At 44.8% G+C, this 19784-nt stretch overlaps 1 protein-coding gene across 12 annotated transcripts in view; it reads right to left on the bottom strand.

The window, feature by feature from the left end:
• The window catches only part of NFYC (nuclear transcription factor Y subunit gamma), a 101030-nt gene that overhangs the window by 8434 nt on the left and 72812 nt on the right, over nucleotides 1–19784 (bottom strand). For all 12 annotated transcript variants that reach the window (XM_078145471.1, XM_078145470.1, XM_020983555.2 and 9 more), the window contains 5 exons: nucleotides 15664–15735; nucleotides 13376–13489; nucleotides 10853–10948; nucleotides 4559–4735; nucleotides 10–168 (listed from right to left, as the gene is read on the bottom strand). In XM_078145471.1, coding sequence (XP_078001597.1) covers nucleotides 10–168; nucleotides 4559–4735; nucleotides 10853–10948; nucleotides 13376–13489; nucleotides 15664–15735 — 618 coding nt within the window. The remainder of the gene's footprint in view (nucleotides 1–9; nucleotides 169–4558; nucleotides 4736–10852; nucleotides 10949–13375; nucleotides 13490–15663; nucleotides 15736–19784) is intronic.

Genomic DNA, 19784 nt, shown 5'->3' with positions numbered 1-19784 from the left:
CAGGCTTACCGGAATTTGCTGGATTTCCCCCGTGTTGGTGATGATCTGTTGCATCACCTGCATGGTCTGTCCTGTGCTGCTCGGTGCCTGCTGCGTCTGGCCCTGCGGCTGGGCCTGGACGATCTGCACCTGCTGGCCTTCTCCAACCTGCATCGTCACTGGGGTGGTCTGGTGGCAAAGGACAGGAAAATAGCTGAACTGGGAGGCCAGCAAGATGGCCTAAAGGCTAATAACAACAGCAGGATAAACACTCTTTGCTCAACTGCATTTTTCCTGGCTGGTGTATTTGCCAGTAAGGGTCAAAAACAAAGAGTCAAAGCCTTAGGAGTCAGAGACAAAAAAGGAAGGTTAGCCTGATTCTTGCTTGGGTCAATCCAAGGGCTCCTGAACCCTAGGAAAAATCAACTCTTCTGTCACCTCGGAGCTACTAGCTAGCCTGCGCTGCTCCTCTCCAGGCCGGGCTAAACCTTTCAGACCCGCTCCTCGGGTGGGAGCCTAACATGAAACCGATGAACCAAGAGTCAGAAGATGCAGGATCTAGCCCATGGCTTTTTCCCCTTCAAAGCCGAGAAATCACAGGAAAGGCATTTCTCCTCTGGGACTTAGCTGCCCTACCTGTAAAAAGTGATACCTGCTTGAAGGCAGAGAAGATGATCTCCTAGGTCTATTCTAGCTCTCAAACATAGGATTCTGGAGCAGCTAGGTGGCACAGTGGATAGAGCCCTGGAGTCAAATCCAGCCTCAGACACTAGACACTTACTCACTGCGTGACCCTGGGCAAGTCACTTAATCCCATTGCCTAGTCAAAAAACCAAACAAACAAATGAATAAAAACGAACAAAAAACCCCACAGGATTCTAAGAAAGTCATTTTAGTCTCCAAATGTTTGCTGCCTTTCCTGTCCCAGCTTAGTGACCACCTGGGCAAAACGCAAGGGAAATTACTGATGCCACTGGACACATAAGACCTAGGGAAGTAAAGAAAGAGAGCAAAACTTAGGTTGAAAAGTGACTTTAATTTCAAACTATCAGCCAACATTTACTCGGCTGGGAGGATGACAAAGGGAAATAGTAATTTTTGAACCATAAATGTCTGCTGTTACCATCGTTACTATTACACTGTGCAGAGCTCTGGTCTCACAGGGTTCTTCAGTCTTTCTTTCATATTCAGATGGCCAAATCACATCAGGGTCCACCTCTGCCCAGGGCTGAGGAGAAGCTGCCGAGGCCACATCTTTGTTCAAACACTGAACATGGGGAAGAATCTATTGGATTTGCTGAATGAACAAATGGTAGTGCAGTGAAAATCAGCTGGATTTAGTTTGCTGAGCTCTAATGTCCTTCAGCAAGTCCTTTCCCATCTCTGGTTTATAAAACTAGGAGACTGGACTAAGTGCTCTCTTGGGCCCATTTCACTCTGACAATTTCAGATTCTATGAATGCAAGAGTAACTTCATCCAAGAGGATGAAAGAGTTGCTTTGGCTTGGAAAAGATTCCAAATCTTGCCCTTCCCTAAGTCCACCACATGTGCTTTCTCTAGCTTGGACATGTGGTAGGAGACAGGAGACCAGATCCCTGACCAGCCCCTCCCTGTGGATCTTCATGGGAGGGCAGATGACGTAAGACATGAACAGGAAAGAGCTTAAGAAGATCCTTTTCCTCCTCTGCAAAATGAGGGAGAAAGGGGCAGCTAGGTGGTGCAGTGGATAGAGCATGGGCCCTGGATTCAGGAAGACCTGAGTTCAAATCCGGCCTCAGATACTTGACACTTACTAGCTGTGTGACCCTGGGCAAGTCACTTAACCCCACTGCCTAGCCAAAAAACAAAACAAACAAATAAAATGAGGGAGAAGGAATAATGACTTCTAAAGCCCCTTCCAGCTCAAAGCATCTTTGCTCTACCTAAACAAGTGTTCAAGAATTTCTGATTTGGATTCACTCAAAACAGGGTGCTGACTGGACACAAACAGGGAATGTCAGCTTTAGAACTAGCAGGAACCCTAGAAATCACGAATGCCTCATTTTACAGGTAAAGAAACTACAAGTGGGAGAAGTTAACTGGCTTCCCTAAGGTGACCCAGGGCACTGTCCTCTGTACCATGCTAGCTTTCATGAAGCATTAGGAATTCTCAGATGAACACATGCGGTGCACTGGATGTCACAACCTAGTACCCTTGTTCCTGAGAGGAAGCACAGACTCTGAAGGCTGTAAGGTTAAGGATTTCAATAAGTGGGTCCATGACATTATTAATGGAAACTTAAGGTGTTGAGAATGTTAAGATGTCAAAAGAGAATCCAGACTAAGCACACTGAGATGATGATGATGATGATGATGATGATGACGATGACGATGACGACAACAACAAATAGTTCTTTACGGTATTAGTACTCTAGAGGCAGCACAGACTAGTGCACAGAGGACAAGCTTAGGAGACAAGAAGCCTGGGTTCCAGTCCTGCCTCTGAGACCCTGGGAGAGTGATTCAGTCACCACTAATTGTTCTAATTCTAGTGGCGCAGGAGGGAATCTGTCTACTGGCAGGAGGACTGTCCTTACCAGGAATTCCCTCCACCAATATTATCACAAGCCTTCACTCCCTCTGCAGGTCAGTGCTAACCTTAGATTCTTTAATCACCCACTCAGAAACAGAAGAAGGGCAGGGAAGTTCTAGAGCTTATAAAGATGGTATCTAGGGCTCTCCAGGCATAGGGAAAGTTCATTGCGATCATCTTCCATTAGATAAATGGCATCCAATTTTATTGTAGGAGAACAGAATTTGCTTTACTGAAATTTTAGGGTGGTAGACGTATAATGGGAAGGCCACTGGTCTTGGAGAACCAAGTTCAAACCCTATCTGTGACTGACTTGTCATGTGACCCTGGAAAAGTCATTCAGCTTCCCTGGGACTCAGTTTCTTCCTATGGAAAATGGGTAAGAAACACAATTTACATCACAGAAAAGTCACAGAAAGTACTTTGTAAACTTCAGAGTTCTACATAATGTGGGTTAATTATGATTTGCCTCTAAAATTCTATAGGAATATACTTATTTTGCTTATTAAGACCTACAGTTAAACTTCCACAATTCCAGAGGTGCTCAGATTTTGGGGGTGGGGGTGAAGAAGTAGAAACAGCACCAAGACAGTCTGGGGAGAGACACTTGACTGCCCTCTTGGTCTCAGCAGCCAATAAACTAAGCTGCTTAGCCAGAGGGGGCAAAGGCCATGGGCGATCTGTTGACCACTCACTGCCTAACTATTATCAGAGACAGTTTCTCCAGAAGCCTTGGGAGATATTTCTAAATCACTACAGGAAAATGAGATCTCATGTAAATTCTGCTACTGTGAATTAATATGTAGTATGTGCTGCTGCCTGGGTCAAACTGGCTATGGAAAAAGCTACTTGGGATGACTATCCATGATCAGCCTTTAGAAGAAAAGAACGGAGGTGAGTGTGGCCCCAACCACTGCAGCCTCAGGTTTTCACAGAGGGAACTGAGGCTTTCTGGGATAAAAAGGATCAGAGATCAAAATAAGTAAGTACAGAATGCCCCAAGAAACCCCTGCCTCCAGGAAGGAGAGTCCACCTTCTGGGAGCTGAGGCAGTTTCCTCTACCAGGCCTCAGGCTGCCAGGTGCCAGCTGACTGACACCAGTGGGGTTGGGCAATAGAGGGAAACTGGCACTGGGTGTCATTCCTTTCAAGGGTCTGAGGTTCAGGTCTGGAATGAAAGCTCCCATAGAGCACGCCTGATCCCCATTTAACTTTTTCTACACAGACAGCACAGCTCTATATGTGGGCCCCATAATATTTTCAGAAGCTCTGATTCCCTAGCCTAGCACCTTCATTTGACACACAGAAAAATGGAGGCTCCCCAGGCAAGGAGTTAGTGGCCAAGCTGGGACTGAAACTCAGTTAGGAAGACTCATCTTCTGCTCTTGTGTGATCCCATTTGGGGCACTATGCTTGGCTCTGGACGCCACACTAGGAGGGTCATTAAATCAACTGAGCCAAACCAGAGGAGGTCTCCAGAATTATGAGGGGGCAGGACAACTCCATAATAAGAATCAATTAAAGGAACTACAGATTTTGACCTGAAGGAAAGAAGACTGTGGTGGCACAGGGGAGCTGAACAGGTAGGGACTGGAAGCAGCCCATGGGATATGTGGAAGATGGATCAGACTAGTTTTGATTGGCCCCAGGAAGCAGAACCAGGAATAACGGGGGGAAAAGGCAGAGAGGCACATTGTGGCTCAGCCTAAGAAAACTTCCTATCACAACAAAAACAGGCTGCTTCAGGAGGCGTTGGTTTCTTCAGCTCTGGATGACCAGAGACATTCCAAGAGGGGATTCCTGCTCAGCAATAGGCTAGACTAAATGCCCTCTGAGGCCCCCTCCCACATCTGAGATTCAGTGTTTTCTGTGACTATTTTCTGTATCTGGGCAGCTAATCTTTCTTCTCTATTTCCCCTCCCCTCCCTACAACAACATAATAACTAATGATTTGTAAGTCCAGGGAAAAGGGTTTTTGCACAACCCAAACATGGCTGGCTCACTGACCTGGCCCTGCTGAGGCTGGGCAATGATGATCTGTCCTGACTGGATGGTGGTGGTGGAGGTGGTGGTCTGCTGGCCAGTCTGCTGGCCCTGGACCTGGACAGCCGCCGCGGGCTGCTGGGCCAACGTGAAGTAGTACTGGACAGGCTCTGCGGGAGTCACAGACTGGCGCACTTCCTCCTGTGGGGGTGGAAGCAGATCCAGGTAAGAGGGAAAAAATGACACACTCAGCAAACAGCAATTGCAAGAGCCAGAGCAGTGGCCGCCGCCTTGGTGAATTTCCACTCTTTACCCAATATGCTCGGCATATTCCCCTGTCTGATGCTGATCTCTCCACATCTAAAACCAAGGGAGAGTGGAATTGCAAGAGCCTGGCTATGCGAAATCAAACTAAAAATAACTGATTTCAAAGGCCCCACAAAACATCCAGCCAAATTTCTGAAGTACAGCATAATCACCCATTTCATAATGAGTTGCAAATAATTACTGCAGCTAAACCCCATGCACCAGGCAGACCTGTCAGTAAGCATCCTTGAGGCCTGTTATCTGATCGAAGTGCTAACTGGAAAGTGCTCATGAAGCACCGTGGCCTTGACGCCTCATCCTTTTCTCCCATACTACCCCTATCCAAAGAACAGTGTGGACTCAATCTGACGTAGCAAGAATGGCAAAGAGTCCCACTCATCTGGTGGGATTCGGCGACCCACTGCTTCAACACAGCAGCCTGCTCTCTGGGGTTATTTTTTCACTGAAGGCAATCACAACCCACATTTCTTTCCTGACTCCAGCAGAGGGGGCTTGCACAAGCAGGCACTTAATAAATGTTTACTAAATTGACTGTATTGAACCATGAAAGCACTGCCCAGGGACCTGCTGAATGGCTTTCCTTCCAGCCAGGGCCTGACCCACCCTTGCTGGTGTGCGGTACCTCTGGTTAGGCCCTTCTGCCCCCTCTCATGGGGAGGGCTGTCTTCTCATGAAGTTCATCTGGGGTTCTCCATGGCAGAAGGAGTAAACAACCCTCTCCCAGCCACCTTGAGCTCACAGCTGAGAGTGTAGGATGTTTACACACACTACAACATGGTTGTCTCTCGAAGAGTCCAGGACTGCCTTGCCACTGAGAAAACAAAAGGTAGCCCTGACCCCACCACCAACATTTCTGGGAAGGTGGGGCCCTGTGCTAAACCCTATAAAAACAACAATAAAAGCTTCACAGAGATACAGAAACCAAAGAATTATTACCTGAAATCTGTCAAATAAAGACATTACCTCATTAATTCACTAGCTTAATCTAGGCCAGGAATTCTTAACCTGGGGTCTGTGATTTAAGAAAAAAAAATCTGATAATTATATTGCAAATTAATTGGTTTCTTTTGCATTATTTCATGCATTTAAAAACATCATTCTGAAAATAGGTCCATAGGCTTCACCAGACTACCATGATAACACAAAAAAAGGTTAAGAATCCCTGTTCTAGAATAACTGACACCGCAATTAAAAAAACATGTTCCTGAACAGAAAGACTGGAAGAAAATACCTTCCTCAAGGTAGAAGAGACATCCCTAATCTGCTGCACAGTCCCCATCTCCCACCCTGGCCCTCCACCCCTCCAAGCATTTCAGAGTTTCCATGCCTCGTGGAATCCATGCAATGGACAGTTCACTGGGATCACAATTGTGATGCCAATGAAGTCAAGCTCTAACAACCCAGAGACGTGAGGACTCAGAGACGGTCTAGTCCAACTCAACCCCTTCGCTGTATAGGATAGAAACGGAGGCCCAGAGAAACAAAGTGATTTGCACAAGGTCATGTAAGGTGTAAAGGGACAGAGGTGAGTCACCTGCGGGCAAACCCAGTGTTGTTTCTGCTGACCCATGCTGCCTCTCCTACCAAGGCGGGAAGGCTCTGGGAAATTCTGCCTCCAAAGAAATGACAGAGCTGGGAGACAACAGTGTGGAATTAAGCACGTGCCTGCAACACATTTAACTGGTGGTCTTTATCACATGAGGGGATGCAAGGGTGAGGACCTGTGCTGGTAAATGACAATGAAGTTACAAAGAAGAAAGGCTTTGTATACCACTCAGCAATGGACTATGTGCCTGCTACCCAGGAAATGGCTCATGCCCTAAGGGAACAAAAAGGAAAAGCTATGATCTGGGAAAAGTCACAACTTTCTCCAAGTATCAAAGTTAGTGTCCATTTCGAGGTAGGCCACAAACCTGACCTGATATGGTGGCCTGGTTATTAATGTGTGACCTCCAAACTGTCCCTCTCCTCTCTCTGGGGTTGGCTTTTCCAGCAAGGGCATACTGGAACATCGGAAGCTGGGGAAGATGGCAGTGTATTTTGATGGAAAGGGGAGCTGTTCTGCTTTGTCTTTCCTATGTCTGAGGCGATCTGTGACAACAAAGTCTGCCTCAGCTTCGTGAACACCGAAGGAGATAAGCCCCAAATCCCAGGGAGGGTTGCTCCCTCCTGCACTGGGAGGTGCCCTGACAGCTGAAGAGCCTGCTGGGAGGACTGCAACACTCTTGATTCCAAAGTGAACCCTTGTACACGAAGGAAACAGCTTTCTGCCTTCATAAAGTGGGCTTTTGAGGTTAATGCATCACAGTGCTCCAGGCAGAAACAACTTTAAACCTGAATCTGTTTAAACTGGGGCACAGAGAGAGAGGCCTGCAGTCTTTTATTTCCATTCTGTAACCTCTGTTGCCAAAGCAACATAACAGTGACACCTCTGGCCCCTTCTCCCCAGAATAATAGACGTTAACCTGTCAGCTGGGCCTGTGTGGCGGCAGAGATAAAATACCAAGTCTCTCCTTGGACAAAAGACAGCCATGTGATCTGTATATTTTTACAGAGTTGCTGAAACGGGCTCCATGTATTTTTTCCACCAAGAAAAACTATACTATATCATTGATCACTAAAAGTAAGGATTGCATTGAGAAGGTATCCCCTGACTTATTCTGGGGCTCTATAAGGGAGAGGGAGCTGTGCCAAGGGGGCTTCTCTATTCTTCCCTGCTCCCCCTCTGAATGCTCTCATCACCACTGGGCAAATGCACCACCAACTGACATGAAAGGAAACATGATCCTTTTAAAAGACAAAACCCCAAATAGCCCATCCAACCCTTTCCATAAGCAGTGGCTTGTGGGTCTGCTTCCTCTGATGCGGCAGCACTCAAAGAAGCGAGCAGAGAAGGAGCTTGTCAAGCCACTAGTGCTCACTTTCATGACTGCAGGATAACACAGATGTTATAACAGGATAACGAGGATGAGATTGCTATCAGGTGAAGAGGTAGCCCTTACCTGAAATTATTTTAGGACCTGGCCCAAGTAGTTGTGAAGCATCAGAAATGAGAACACATTATTCTTGGGAGGTGCCTGTTCCTTTCCACTGGAAAGACTAGGAACACAGTGAGGGGAGCAAATGCCAGAGTGAATCTGTGTGGTTTACAGGACTATAAATAATTGGATGAAGAAACTGCTCCCCAGAAATCACTGCCTGGAAGAACAGCATCCTCCCACTCACCTTAAAATAAGGGCTGGCTAAAAGATCACAGGCCAGGGAACTTTTGTTTTCCCTTGACCTCTCTTTGCGAATTCCCAGAAGCCAAGAGGCCCCAATGGAGGCCTGTCGCCAGCAGCCTAGTGCCACAGCTCCAGCTGGAGCAGTCTGTGGCCAGCTCCTGGACTGCTGGGGAGAGCAAACTGCTGCCTCTTTCAGAAAGAGAGACTTGGAGAGTTGGCTGTTTTAAAGTGGCTCAAGAGATGCCAGCCTATTTGGAGCAAGGGAGAGCTTCATGCCCACAGAGGATTAAAAGTGCTATCTTGGAATTTCAGGCCAGCTTTCAGCAATCTCAACCCTTCAAAGGCCAGACAGCAGCTGTCCTGAATGGGAAGCCAATCAACTGCTCCAGTAGCTACAAAGAGCTAGAGCTGAGCAGGAAGAAGCTGTTTCAGCTCTATGTACTCTAAAAAGAGCCTGAGCCAGGGCTTCTCCAGGGCCTTCGTGCTTGGGAGGAGGTACTGACTGCAGCCTGGAAAGAGCCAAAAATATGAAGAGGGAATGACATGAGGCCTAAGAAATAGTCTGCTAGCCCCAGCAAGACCAAGGAGGAACATGGGAACAGAATCCCTCACATACCTCACTGTAAAAGGAAGCATTTATTATATAAAGGGGTGAAAAAATTCTAACAAAGCAGAATCTGTTTGTGGCTTAATTTGCTCAGGATGGGAAAGCTGGACTGACCCCTTCCTACAAGTTTTCCACCTATTTTAGTTGTCCCCAAGGAGTGGGGCCACAGAAGCCCGTGCCCATGCCCCCTGAGGCAGCACTGCTTCCCACCCTACTTGTGGCCAGGATGCCTGTGGCAGCCTGCCGCTGTAAACATCCGACTGAAAGCTCCTCCAAGCACCTTACAGCTTCCAGTCAAGGATGTTTACAGCGGCAACGACTGCCCAGAGAGAGCTGGGACACAGCAGTGCCGCTCTTGGAGGGTAACAGAGCCCCTTCGGTTCCAATCGCATGGTGCATCGGAGCCAGAAGGGTTCTGCACTCCACCTCCCCCAACCTGGGCCTTCCCAGGACCTGCTACTCTCACTGACCGAGACAGACGGGCAGAGTGTGCAGATTCAGTGTGACTGCGGCTAGAAATCATTGACCACCATGTCACTCATTACAAACGGTTAACATCTTACATTAAAAAATATAGGAAGAACCAAGACTTAGATCCACAGCCGAGGGGCCCTGGAGTTTGCCTGACTCAAGCCATCTCCTTTCACAGATGAGAAGAATGAGTCTTCAAGAGGAAGGGGAAGAAAACTGCCCCAAGGTCACAGACCAAGTGAAGTGTTGGTGACAAGCCTAGAAGCAAGCCTAAGGTCCTCTTTACACCAGGTTTCTTTCCACTATCCATCATAGATTTAGAGCCTAAAGGGATCTTAGAGGTCAACCACTCTAACCTCCTCATTTCACTGAGGGAGGAATTGAGGCCAGAGAGAGTAACTGATTTACCCAAAATCACAGAGGTAATAAGCAGCAGAGACAGGATTTGAACCCATGTCCTAAGACTACAAATCTACCACTTTCCATCGCACCATGCTGTCTCCCACTGTCTTTCTGTACATTTCAACCTAAGTCCCCAAAACCAAAGGGAAGAGAATATCCTTCCAATTATGTTGAAGAACGATTTGCAGGTGATGCATGATGCTTGTTCTTTGGGTAAAAGGCAGTGAGGGGCAGAGGAAGGGGTGGAGAGTGAAAGCAGGCCTTGATATTGTTTAGGGAACTAGCTCTTCTAGGGCAAAAAACTAGATCCTTCTGTTTGCCACAAACACCAGTGCCCGCAGCACTTGAGAAGGGCAGGTCAATAAACAAACCTTACACTTTGGTGTAATCTTTGGAGCATGTTCCCTCATCTCAAGGCCACAGTGTGGCAAAGCTGTCCCCAGCCACGACAGAGAGACTAGGAAGGAGCCCACACGGAGTCGGGAGGCCTGGGTCTGGGGCCAGGCTCTAGCATTCAATGGAGAGGTGACTTCTGCCCTCCATCCGGGCTTGACTAGATCCCCAAGGTTCTTGGCAGCTCTAACAGCCTCTGTATCTGTCACCGAGGAGAAGGAGCACGGTCCTGGACGTGGTGTTGAGTTTGGAAACCCTCAGAACAGTCTGACACTTGCTAATTGTGTGACCCTAGGCAAGTCACTTAAATTCTCTGGGTCTTAGCTCCCTTATCTATAAAAAGAGGATAATAATACTTGCAACACTATCTTCTCACAAGGAAAACATTTGTAAACCCTAGAGCACTATGGAAATGTGAGTTGTTGTAAGACATATGACTCTGGGCAAGTCACTTCATCTCTCTCTGAGCCTCAATTTTCTCATCTGTCAAATGGGGATCATCATATTACTTGTCATACTTACCTTCTAGAGTTGTTGTGAAAAAAAGTGCTTTGCAAATTATAAAATATCAAGCTAGCTGTTATAATGAGCTAGTGCTAGAAGCATTCTATTTGCAAAATACCCTCCCATCACCACCCCAGAGTCTTCTTTGGGATTTCCCTTATTCCTCCCCTCCCCTCCCACTCTGTCCTGCAGAGTTACACCCCAGGCCCTGAACAAAGTAAGAACAGGCAGAAACTTCCAGGGTGATTTTAGTTTAGGAAAAGAGAAGCAAAAATACAATTAGCTACATTGGTCTTGGAAGGAAATAAGTTTACTTGGTAAGAACATTCAAAATGCTTTGGACTCCCTCCTTCCCCCAGCAAATGAAGACATGATTCTATTCCAGCTCACCTGACGCTTGGGAGGTTTCAGTTCATCTCTTGGAACAATATCGATGAGAAAGTCGAACTGGTCAAATTTTGTAATCGCCATAGCGATGTCATTTCTCTGCAACAGGGGAGAGGAAAGGAAGAGAGGGAAAGGAAAAAGAATGAAACATGGGCCTAAGAACTTGCCTCATATACCCAGAGCCAGAATTCCAGGAGAACAGGTGACTGGTGAAGGCACAATCCCAGGTTATGGTTTAATGATTTTTCATAGGTGCACCCATGCTTTTTATGCTATTCTACTCTCCCTAACCTGTGAAGACTCAAAGCCTCAAGTAATCAGTCACATATGGTGGTGAGGTGGGAACAGAATTGTATGGTGCGCACGATTTCCAAACCATTTCCAAAGACTACATCTCTACAGATCGAAAACATTTTCATCAGGCAGATACCTTGCAGACAGGCAGTCCCTCAAATGGGTCATATAAGTTGGCATGTTTTTCCAGGAACTAAATAAAGAACGGCACATCTTGGAATACAAATGCATGAAAACCCTTCTACCAGAGCTACAATCCTGTGGGAGGCACAGGGCAAGGGTTCAGTCCTCTCTGGAGTCTAAATAAGTCAAAGCTTCCAGGACCAGTGACTTCATAGGCAGAGAACTCCTTCCATCAATGCAGATGCCAACTTACCTATCTATAACTCACATTCTCAGAGTACAGCCTGAGGCTCAGAAAGGTCACAGTGACTTGTTCAGGTTCAAAAGCTAATAAATGCCCCAGGCAGAACCTGAGCTCAGATCCTCCCTGGCTCGAAGTCCAGCACGCTAACCACTACACACTCTGCCCCTGTTTTCTATATACTATTCCTTAAAGCAAGGCGACAATTTCAGCCAATCTGCACAAAAACTCTTTAAACTTGCAGTGTACATTTTTGGTGAGTGCAATACCTAAGCCTGAGGCTGCTATGAGTGTCAGCAATAGATGCTGAATGTGGGACTCAGGGGGTCATCAAATTGGAAGGTATATTAAATCTCTGTCTGGCTGGAGACACCATTTTCTGGGTATCCTTATTAAAAAGCAAAACAAAATCCCAAACCTCATCTGACCCCAAGCTCGGCACTATAATGGTGCAGTGACTCTTCTAACTAGATGGGAGGGAATGGAAAATTTCTGGGTTTTTTTTTTCCCTTCCCTTGACTGTGATGGCCCCAAGCCACTGAAATGCAAAACTCCAGTCCAACAGTGAGTTTGATAAGATAGGACTTTGCTAAAACATGGGCTACAAACGCTCCAAACCCAAAGCAGGGCACATCAGACAGTGTTTGCCAGGGTTCAGTAAGATGAAGGTGCTATGTCACATCCTTAGTGGCACCAACTCCCTAAATATAATTTGTGGAGGGAAAAGGAAAAAGGGGGAGGAGGCAGAGAAGAGGCACCACTTCTACACACAGAACAAAATGTTCTAGACCAGTTGGGAAATGAAGGTATTCTTGAATTAGCCTAACGGTGGCTTAAATTAGGATGCCCACATCTAGACCATAGCATTATAAAAAGCAGCACTAAGTACTGGTGTTGACTGCTAGTTCCTGGGGGTAAGGGGAAATAAGTCTTCACCCTTACTGAAAAGGATAGTAGAATTTCCACCAAAGGAGGTCAGAGCTCCAACCAGAATCAGGGAATTAGAAAGGAATATTAGCATTTGAACTGACATCTTTCCTACCACACCTCTAATAACGAGTATTCATCAAGCCTTCCTGTGAAGACTCACCTTACAAGGCAGCCAATTAATTCTTAACTGTTAGGAAGCTTTTCTTTACAACAATCAAGAATCTATCCTGCTGCAAATTCTGTCCATTACTTTAGTTGTGCCTTCTGAGGCCCATCTCTTCCTCATGGTAAGCCTTCAAATACTTAGTTCTAGTTCCCCCAATCCTCCTTCCTCTGAGCTACAAGAAATCATCATATGATGAAGTTTCCAGTGCCCTCCTTCCTCTGGATCTGCCCCAGACTGTCAACACTCTAAAGCGTGGTGCCTAGAACAGAGGTAGACCAGGGTGGAGACCAGCAGGACTCTTATTCCTCTTGTTCTGGATACTATGCCCTTTTTTTAAGTGCAGCCTAAGACCATTAGTTTTTCTGGCTCTGCAAACCTTAAAGTGCTATATAAATGTGAATTATGCTTGGTAGTATTGGCTGCCATGTTATGCTATTCAATCACATGGACCTAACAGCTCACCAAAATGCTGACTCCCCAGGATTTGATAAAAATTCCTATTATCTTACGAGCCCTGATTTGGCCTGAAGGGCAAAAAGGGTAAGGTGCTGCAGTCACTACACGGTGGCAAGTATGGGAAGAGGGAAAATTAACATTCTTCCAAGAGAACTGACAGCACTACACTGTTCTCCCTGGGAAGAAGAAGGCAACAGACTGATTTGAAGGAGAAGAGGTAATGTCCTGCCTCTGGACTAAAACCACACAGGCTAAGCAGACTAGAGGAAGGAAGACATCCGATTTCTCCTGGCCTGGAGCAGCTGCTGCCAATTACCTGGAGAGTCCGGCGTTTATTGTCTTCTGTGTGGATCCAGGCCCGTAATGTCAACTCAGTGATGAATATCTGGGCAGCCTTGGCAAAAAGCACAGGGGCTTCAGCACTTATCATCTGGAAGAGAAATCAGGGCTCTCTTCAGGTCTCATAGCCAGGACCACTAATGCTCCATTTACCTCCTCTCCTGCCCCTAGGGAAGAAATTTAGGGACTAGAGGAGGGGGAGTAGAACCAGACAGAGGTGACTGGGAAGCAAACAGTGGAGGGATGAATGTGAGAAGATGACAATGCTGTCCTTTAATAAAAGGGTTACAGAGGAGGCACGAGTCAGAAGAACTGGGTTAGAGTTTTGGTTCAGCTCCTCATCAATCAGTCACACTTCGTCTTTCTGTGTCCCTTTCCCCCTCTGTAAGAGGAAGACGAAGTCTCTCTCTTACCAATCTCATAAGGAAGCTATGAGGAAATGAGATAAAATGTGGAAAATGTGATGACAATAAAAGTATTAATAGCAGTACTTTCTGCGATAGCAAAAAAAAAAAAAAGAAAACAAGAGAATCTCTTAGAAACCACAACCTAAAAGCAATGCCATTTTAAAGAGGGGTCAGGACTGTGATCTTCCTAGACAAATAGTGAGAATTAATATGCTGTCACTACTATAAAGCTTCTAGAGCTCACAGGATACGAAATCCAGGACAGACCAAACCAAAATAGTACAAAAATGTTTATCTAGCAGTGTGACCTAGGGCAAATCAATTTCTCTAACCCTTAAGTATTCATGAAAGGATGAAGGGATTCCAGCCCTGACACTTACAGATCTATGAAAAAATTACATTAAAAAAATGAAATGAAACAAAGCAGGTGTCCATTTATTAGGGACTAGCTGAGCAAAATTGTAGTCTATGAATGTAATGTATTACTACTGGACTATAGGAAATAATGGATAAAGGAATTTAGAGAAATTTGGGAAGACTTATATGAACTCATACAGAATGAAAAAGCAGAATCAAGATATCAGTGTCACAGTGTCTACAACATTGCAAATAAAAAACAACTCGAATTAAACACAATGATAGATCTTGGTCCTAGAGGACAGAGGATGAAACATACACACATCCTTCTGGGTAGGGCAGCAGAGGGCAACAGGTATGGAATGTTACATAGCCTGCCAGATATGGGACCACAGTCAGTCAATTTTACTCAACTGTTTTCTTTTTCTGTTACAAAAGATAAGGTGGTATATTGGGAAATGCCTGTATCATAAAAAAAAAAAACAAAAATACAATAATGAAGGGCAGCAATAAAACTTTATAAACTATTAATTGTAAAAAAAAATGGGATGAAATACCTAATAATATTCCTAAGATTTATTCTAAGATTTACTACTATTGCTGCTACTGGGGAAAGAGGCTGCTGTCTAAGACAGGGTAACAAAGCTGTAGTGTGTGAGATGAAAGGAGACCATAGAGATCATTTACTCCAACCCCTTCATTTTACAGATGAGGAAACTGATGTCCAGAGATGGGTAAAAACATACTTGAGGTCACACAGCTGATAAGAGGGAGAGCCAGGCCTGCTGAGCCTGGTTCTCACCTCAGACGCAGTGCTCTTCCCACTACCTCCCTCCACCTCTGAAGGGAGGAGGCCTTTAGGGTCAGGAAGGAGTCCTGAGAAGGCTACCTTCAGCTGCACCCAACTGCAGTGCATCTATTCCACAGACCAGAAGACCCTATAAAGAGCTTGTAATGCTCAATAATTGGTCATTCGCAAGCCCAAACCCTTGAAGATGATAAATGGGTGATCAAACATTTGATACCCTGGGTGGTCACACTCCCTTGGCTTGACAGGAAATATTAAGATTCCGAATTGTGAGGGTCTCAGTGATCTCACCAAGCTTCAAATGTAAGTAATTCATCATCATCTTTTTAAGTGCACTTGGATAGGCCAGACTAGCCCTAGGCTAAAAACCATTCCAATTCAGGGCATATTACATTTCCATTTGTGAACCAGCCACCATACTAAGGGCAAGAAGAGACCTTACAAGTCATCTCAGCCAATCCTCTCATTAGGTTTAGGATGAGGTTAAAGAACCTAAGAGAAGAGCCAGGATAAGCCAGAGCCAAACTCATGTTCTCTTAACTCCAAATGCAAACTGTGCTGAAAAAAATGTATCTGTGGCTGTTATTAATTAAACCTTATACTCTGGAGAAAGAAACAATTCATCCACCATGAGAAATGTTCATGACCGTAATTGTTAGCTTCACACCGACAAAATAAGTGATACAAATTTACCTTTACATCTTCATCTAGTTTCATGATCTTCTTAATACGAGCTAGTGGAAGCTCCTGCACACGGAAATCTTTCTGAAACAAGCAATCAGAGAAACATATATATACTTACTATTATCAAAACTATGGACGTGTGAAAGCATCAGAAACATGTTCAAATTACTGGGGGGAGGAGAGATGGACTGTAGAGAAAAGGAATTAGAATAAAAAGAAATGACAAGTTAATCTTTGGGACTCTATCCTGACCCCTCATTCCTAAAGCCTTAGAAATACATTTACATTTCATATATAGCATGACAAACTTTCGTCAGTCTCCTAATGAAAGTATTCAGTTGTCTACGTGTGGAAGTGGTGAGTTTTCTTCCCCTGTGCCCATCCAAGGGATGCAGTTTTCTGCATTCTTCCCCTCAAGACTCCCAGCTTTCAAAGACAGCTTACTTAACAGATGGAAGTATCCATGGTGCCACACTACCCCCTCTTTACAGTCACGAGCTTTGGGACAAGTGGGATGGCATGGTTCCTGTGCTGATGCCCATCTGCAATAGCCTGGTGGCTGTTTGGCCAGGTTCTATAGGAGCTCCTGCTAACTTCTGCTTCATCCATCCCAAAACAAGCAGCACAACAATCTTAATAGAAGCTCTTGCTTCTATAGCTTCCTTGCTGAGGGGCAGGTCCACCTGCCCATTAGGAGGCTCTGCCACTTCACCTTCAGTTTAAACATGCCACCTGACACACAACACTAGTTTTGGCTTCTAGGCCAGGACATACCTGAATCCAAACACACGTTAAGTACCTTATTCAGTAGGTGCACAGGCTATATAACCAGTCTATCTGAAGTGTTCTTTAAGCACTGAAGTGTGGACTAACCCCAATCCCACAAGGCCTGCTTTGACCCCTCATCAAGGTGTGAAGGTGAGTCAAGGTTCTTGGAGGCCCTGCCAAGAGAGCAACAGCTCTGGCAGGGCTTCCACCAACGTCAGAAAAACTTCAGGAATGCACCTAGCAATGGACCTTGGGTCTGGGAGTAGGAGGAACCTTAATGACAAAGAGGGGATCATTCAGGGATGAGTTGGGGATGAGGGGGAGAAACTATAGCAACTCATAGAACTATGCCCCCTAAAGCAAAGCATGGGGGAGGTACTGATGTAATAAATGACAGGCCAATGGAGTAAGGAAGGACAATGTATAGAACCATGTGTGTTAACCACTGGGAGAGAGATGAAGAATGAGTAAGGCACACTGTGCTTTATCAAAAGGGCTCAGAGGGATGCTTGTATGTGCCTGTGTGTATGAGCATGAGTCTGAATGGACATGTGGGTGCCCACATTCTTGTGAGCAGGCCTTTTCCGACTAGCATCATTCAAATATTTAAAGTTATAGCATTTAAAAAAAATACGGACATCTGCACACATGCCTGATGACGGATACAATTCTAGAAATAAGAAAATCAATTGCAAATTTTAGAGCAGCAAGGCTATAGATTAGTGACTATCAGCAGAATCTCCACAGAGGCTAGGTGTCAAATGATTGGATCTATAAGTGGCTAAAAACGTGACTCATTAAAGCTTGGGGATTCTTTCACAAGCCCATAAGGGCCGTACCAATGCTGAAAATGCAGCATAATTAACCAGAACAGGTGGAGTATATTTTCAAGCCCCCTAAAAAACGGAACTCGGTCAAAGAAAGACATCGAGACCTTGTTATCCAATTTCATCAGTTTGACCCCAAAAGAAAGAGTATCTAATAGCACAATACCAGAAGCCCTGACATCTGACTTCTCTACATCCTGTGTATAACTCTGGGACTGGCATGATGTCTGGGTGACCATCCGGCTGACCAAATGTAAACAGCAACTCCTCCTCTTTTCTGTTTTGAACTTAGTCATTAACATTTTCTATGAAGACTTCTCTAAATGGCCCTCAAAGTTTGTCAGACACATTCAAGTCTGGTTTTTGACAATCTGGCAAGGGAGATGGGAGAGAAGGGAACAAGTGTCTATATTAGAAATAAAGTGTAATTGTTCTTTCCACTTTTGTGGCATTTCCTGCTAATGCAGCGAAGTAATTCCACAAAAAAACTGGAACCACACATGAGTATGGATACAAGTGCCGCTCTAGAAAGGTTATTTCTTTTACCTCAGTTGCTGTGGTCAAACTTCCACAAAAAAGCTTTTCAAAGACTTCTTAAACCCTAAAGCATAGTCCTAGAAAGAACCTTGGATTTGGAACCAAAGGACTTGAATCTGAACCTTGGCCCTGCCACTTGCTCCCTCCTATAGGAATCAATTCATCATCTGTAAAATTGAGGGGTAGGGGTGGAGTGGGGAATGGGGTTGGACTAGGTGATCTCTAAGCTCATTTCCAGCTCTAAAAACTATAATGCTGCAATGTTTTAAATCTAGTTACTAATAGCAAGCCAAATCTAATTAATAATTATAAAGCATCATTTTATGGTAGTGTTATTTTTCCACTGAACTCAATGTACTTCAGAGATAATGAATTTCCTGAATTAGGGAGCGGAACATTGGGGGGGGGGGTGCCGCATTTATAGATGAAACAGTTACTATTAACCCCATTTTATATATGGGCAAATTGAAGGGAAAAGGCAGAAGGGTTTTACTCTAAGTTAGGTAATCCTCAACTCTAAAAAAAAAAAGTTATTTTATCCTTTCCCCAAATCTGGAGATCACTAAGTTATTCCTGAGTCCTTGCAGTGATTGGGAAGAGGTTATGTTCTTGTCTGGGGTAGAGAAGAGGGCAATGCTGATGGATATACTCTTTTCCTTCCTCAAATAAGCAACTGTTCTGGATATCTCAGAGGCCTGTCGCTAAGAAAACCATAGAGAAGCCATCTAGTCCCATATTAGTGGAAAATGGCTGACAAATGGGAAAGGGTTTACCCAAAGTCACACAGTTAGTTAAGTAGCACAGGGAAGAAGAGTGCTGGGCTTGGAGTCCAGAACCCTTGGTTTGAATCCCCCCTGTGGGACCTGGCAGTCATATGACACAGGTCAGTCATTTACATCCCTGAACTTGTTTGCCCATTTATAAAATGAGATGATACTGGACTAGTTACTTCACAAGGATGCAGTAAAGGTCATCGAAAATCTCAAAATGCTGCATAAATATCAGTTATTATCAATGAGAGAATTAGGAATAAAACATAGGTTTCTGAACTTCTGGCCCTTTGCCACACTGGCTAACTCTCTTCAAGATTAAATAGCAGATAAAACAATAAAACTGGATGTTACAATATAAAAAGGAAACTTGGCCTCAAAGAAGAGCTATGATAACTTCCCCCCATTTGCAAACAGGAGCTCAGTCTGCAAATGTGGTATACTGCATGATGCCAATTTTTTTTCAATGTGATGAATGTCTGTTGAATTAAAAAAAAATTCTATGTTATAAGGGATGGATCTCTGGGAAAGGGAAGTATAGGAGAAACCTAGATGACAGAAAACAAACTATCAATAAAATCTATTGTTAAAAAAGATATGATGGTACATAGTATCACCCCTGGACTCAGGAGGACCCGAGTTCAAATGTGAGCTCAGACACTTGACACTACTAGCTGTGTGACCCTGGGCAAATTCACTTAATCCCATTGCCTAGCCCTCCCTGCCTCCTTTAAAAAAAAAAAAAGGTATGATGGTACATAATTATGGTCCTGGAGACCAAATAAAACACACTTCCTGCCCCTTGGCAAAAAGTTAGAAGACTAAAGCATGGGCTGCTGTTCACACTGTCAGACTCTGCTACTGGTACATTCTGTTGGTTGCTTTTGCTTAACTGATTATTTTAAGGTTCACATATCCAGAGCTTAGAAGGGACCTCAAAGGTCATCTAGCCCAGGTGAGAAAACTGACTCCCAGGGATGTTAAACAACTTGCCCAAAGTCATCTCAACAGAACCAGGATTCAAACCCAAGTCCTCAGATGCTAAATCCTGCACTCAACAGAAAGAGAAATTCCATTTAAAATAAATGGAGACAATATAAAATATTTGGGAGTGTACCTTCCCAAACAAACCCAAGAAGTATATGAACACAATTACAAAACACTTCTTCACAGAAATAAAGTCAGATTTAAACAACTTGAAATATATCAATTGCTCATGGGCAGGCTG

This window comes from Phascolarctos cinereus, unplaced genomic scaffold (assembly GCF_003287225.1).
Source record: "Phascolarctos cinereus isolate Bilbo 61053 unplaced genomic scaffold, phaCin_HiC Scaffold_726;HRSCAF=1367, whole genome shotgun sequence".
Lineage (NCBI taxonomy): Eukaryota > Metazoa > Chordata > Mammalia > Diprotodontia > Phascolarctidae > Phascolarctos > Phascolarctos cinereus.
Note: the sequence above shows the minus strand (reverse complement) of the source record. Positions and strands in the feature narration are given on the sequence as shown.